This window comes from Octopus bimaculoides, chromosome 8 (genome assembly GCF_001194135.2).
Source record: "Octopus bimaculoides isolate UCB-OBI-ISO-001 chromosome 8, ASM119413v2, whole genome shotgun sequence".
Lineage (NCBI taxonomy): Eukaryota > Metazoa > Mollusca > Cephalopoda > Octopoda > Octopodidae > Octopus > Octopus bimaculoides.
The window spans coordinates 56,475,550-56,479,045 of record NC_068988.1 but is presented as its reverse complement, the minus strand read 5'-3'; the positions used below and the strand labels follow the sequence as shown (position 1 = coordinate 56,479,045).

Below are 3,496 nucleotides of genomic sequence, written 5' to 3'. Positions count from 1 at the left end.
CACACACACACACACACACACACACACTATATAAGGGAAGTTGATGCAGGAAGTGGACTGTATTGTAAGAGGGAGTCTGAGATCTACTTAGATAAATTGCAGGCATTCTGAATGTAATTATGGCTTGTATGTATGAGCTTGTGTGTGTCTGTATTGGTTTGTGTGCTTCTCTGTGTGTGTGTGTGTGTGTAGTGTGTGCATATGTGTGTGTGTATGTAGTGTGCATGTGTCTGCATGTGTGTATATGTGTTCGTGAGTGTATGTGCATATGTGTATGCTTGTATGTTTGTGATTCTGAATGTATGTGTGTATGTGCATGTGTGTGTGTGTGTGTTCATGTGTGTCTGCAGGAACATGGGAGAGAAAAAGAATGGTAAGCAGGGACGTTATTATGAGTTAACTGGGCAATCAGTCACTGACTGCTCTTCTCAACAACACCGCCTCCAATGCAGACTATTTAATCTGACACTTTCAACACTACCTACTTAACTCACAATCTGAAAAAAAACAACAAAAAAACAAACAAAAAAACAAAAAAAAACAAACAAAATAAATGTAAAAACAAACAAAAAAAAAAACCAAAACTCTCCTGGAAAGATTCTGCCTGCTCTCCTCATCATTTTTTTTCATATTTTTCTTTCCATGCTCATCTAAACTTTATTTCTCTCAGATATGTGAGAAGCTGAAGCCCCGAAGCTGAGCCAATTATGATGCTGGCTATTAAATTTTGCAGTTAATTACTTTAGAAGCCAGAGGGAGAAACTAGGGCTGCACTATCACCATGGTAACTGATTAATGATGGTCTGTTCAGGTTTACTATGTAACTTTGTAGTGAAGGTGCAATGGCTTGGTGGTTAAGGTGTTGCACTCATGACTGCAAGATCATGGTTTCGATTCCTGGACCAGAAAATTTGTTGTATTCTTGGGCAAGACATTTCATTTCATGTTGTTCTGGTCCACTCAGCTGTGAATGAGCAATCCTGGTTTTCCATTCAGGGACAGTGTTGTGATCTTGGTCGCATATATCCCATTCATCTACCTGTGTAGCCAGTAGAGTGGCATCATTTGAAAGCTACAGCAATACAGGAAAGTGCATTGTGATGAGTGGTGTATAACAATATCCGATGGTCTGGTCATTATGGCGATGTAACTATGTCACCTATGCTGTTGTATCCAAGATCTACATCGAGTTTAATGATGGACCTGCTATGTGGTTGCTTGATTTGCTAAAAATAGTAACTAAACCGTCTTGCAATCATATCTTAAAAAAATTAAAAGAAGGAAGCTTTGGACAATGTAATTCTAGATATACAAAGCAATAGAATGGTTGTCACCTCCTGGTCACATCTGATTGGCTTGATGGTTCAGGCAGACCAGGGGCTAAATAAGCTTCTACTACTACTGCTGCTACTTATAATAATTTTGTTCATAGGCATAAGACCAGAAATTTTTTTAGGGAAGAGAACAGTCTATAATATTGACCCCAGTGTTTGACCAGCACTTTATTTTATCAACTCTGGAAGGATAAGAGGTAAAGATGATCTTGCTGGGATTTGAACTCCAAATGCAAAAAGTTAGAAAAAAAGATGTAAGGCAAAGATGTCTCCAGTAGGATTTGAAATCAGAGCACAAAGAGCTGGAACGAATAGTTTAAAGTACTCTATCTAATGCTCTAATGACTCTGTCAATAGCAACAACAATCATCATCATTTAATATCCACTGTTCTATGTGTGCATGGGTTGGCTGGAGTTTATTGAAATAGATTTTCTGCAGCTGGATGCCTTTCCTGTTGCCAACCCCCACCTGTTTCCTGGCAAGGTAATATTTCCTCTTGGTCAGACATATTCTCACAGAATATTGGAAATGAACGACACTGCTTGTAGGACAGTGACACTCATTTACGACTATCACACTGTGTGAAGACAAGGAAACACAAACACACACATGCACACAAAAATATATACAGATGTATATATATATATATATATATATATATATAAATATATACATATATACAGATGTATATATATACATATATATATTATCATCATCATGATGTTGGCATGGGTTGGATGGTTTGGCCAGAGCTGGGGAGCTGCACCAATCTGATTTGGCACAGTTTCTACAGCTGGATGCTCTTCCTAGCTGTGAGCACTTTACAGAGTGTGCTGGGCACTTATATGTGGCACTGCACAGGCGCTTTTACATGGCACCACATGGGTGCTTTTATGAGGTGCTGCATGGGCATGTTTATGTGGAACCATACAGGGGCTTTTATGTGGCACTGCACAGGTGCTTTCACGTGGTGCTGCATGGGCACTTTCACATGGTGCTGCATGGGTGCTTTTATGTGGCACTGCAACAAGTGTTTTTCACCAGGCACCAGCATGGACTCTTGCAGGTCAATCCTCACCACTAAGGGGGCTGGTCTTAACATTTTTGCTGCAGAGTACAGGTCTTCTCGAGTATAGCAAAGCACCAGGCATTTGCCACCATTTATATTCTGATCCCCGTCCCTTGTGAGTATGCCTGGCACTTTGCCACCATCTCTATCCTGCTGTCTCCTACTCTCTCTACTTCTCCTGCACTTCCCTCAAGTTGAGTAACCATGTTTCTCCTTTATGGCAGCACACCTGTTTCTGTCTTCATTCCTGATCTCTCTCTCTCCCTCTTTGGCTGAGTAACCTTGGACCTTCTCTCTCATTATAACCTTTCATCAACTGCCACAAGATCACTTCCTCCAATGCCCCTCCCCTCTCAAAAGATTTTCTTTTATAAGTTACTTGATAACCCTGTCAGTGCAGGTGCTACTTAAAAAGCACCCAGTCCACACTGTAAAATGGTCAGCATTTGGAAGGGCATCCAGCTGTAAAAACCTTGCCAAAACTGACCTTACCTCTGCTTGTGCCATGTAAAAAGCACTAAGTCCACTCTGTTGGGTGGTTGGTGTTAGGAAGAACATCCACCTGTAAAAATCCTGCTGAAACAGTCACAGTAGTCTGGTACAGGTTTCTGCCTGGCTGGCTCCTGTCAAACCATCCAACCCATGCCAGCATAGAAGGAGGACGTTAAACGATGTTGTTGATGATGATGAATAATTATAATAATGGATGACTTTAATTAAAATGGATGTTGTTTTTCATTTTCTTTTTTTCTTTCTTTCTCTATTATTTCTAATTGCCCCAAATTCTTTATTCTCAGCATTCTTCTGCCAGTATACCACGAGAAGAAGGAAATGAACCAGAAATCCAAGCAGACAGACATGAAAAACATCGCTAAAAGGAAGGCCATGCAGTAAGTGTCTGGAAATTTCATCTTTATCTCTTAACTGTTATCTTTAATAATCAGACCATCTGTGAAATAGCATTCTTTCTCTTTACTTGCTGTGTTTGAAATGATAAGTAGTTACATAGTTACTTGATTTGCAAGAATTAGCAGCCAAATTTCTATCCCCCAACTTTTTTTACCTTTCTGAAATGACACACTACCATCATG

General features: G+C 40.0%; 1 protein-coding gene across 4 annotated transcripts in view; it reads left to right on the top strand.

Annotated features, from left to right (window-relative positions):
* Positions 1 to 3,496, top strand: part of LOC106876149 (DNA ligase 1) — a 27,109-nt gene that overhangs the window by 5,393 nt on the left and 18,220 nt on the right. For all 4 annotated transcript variants that reach the window (XM_014924592.2, XM_052970135.1, XM_014924585.2 and 1 more), the window contains exon 3: positions 3,203 to 3,295. In XM_014924592.2, coding sequence (XP_014780078.1) covers positions 3,203 to 3,295 — 93 coding nt within the window. The remainder of the gene's footprint in view (positions 1 to 3,202; positions 3,296 to 3,496) is intronic.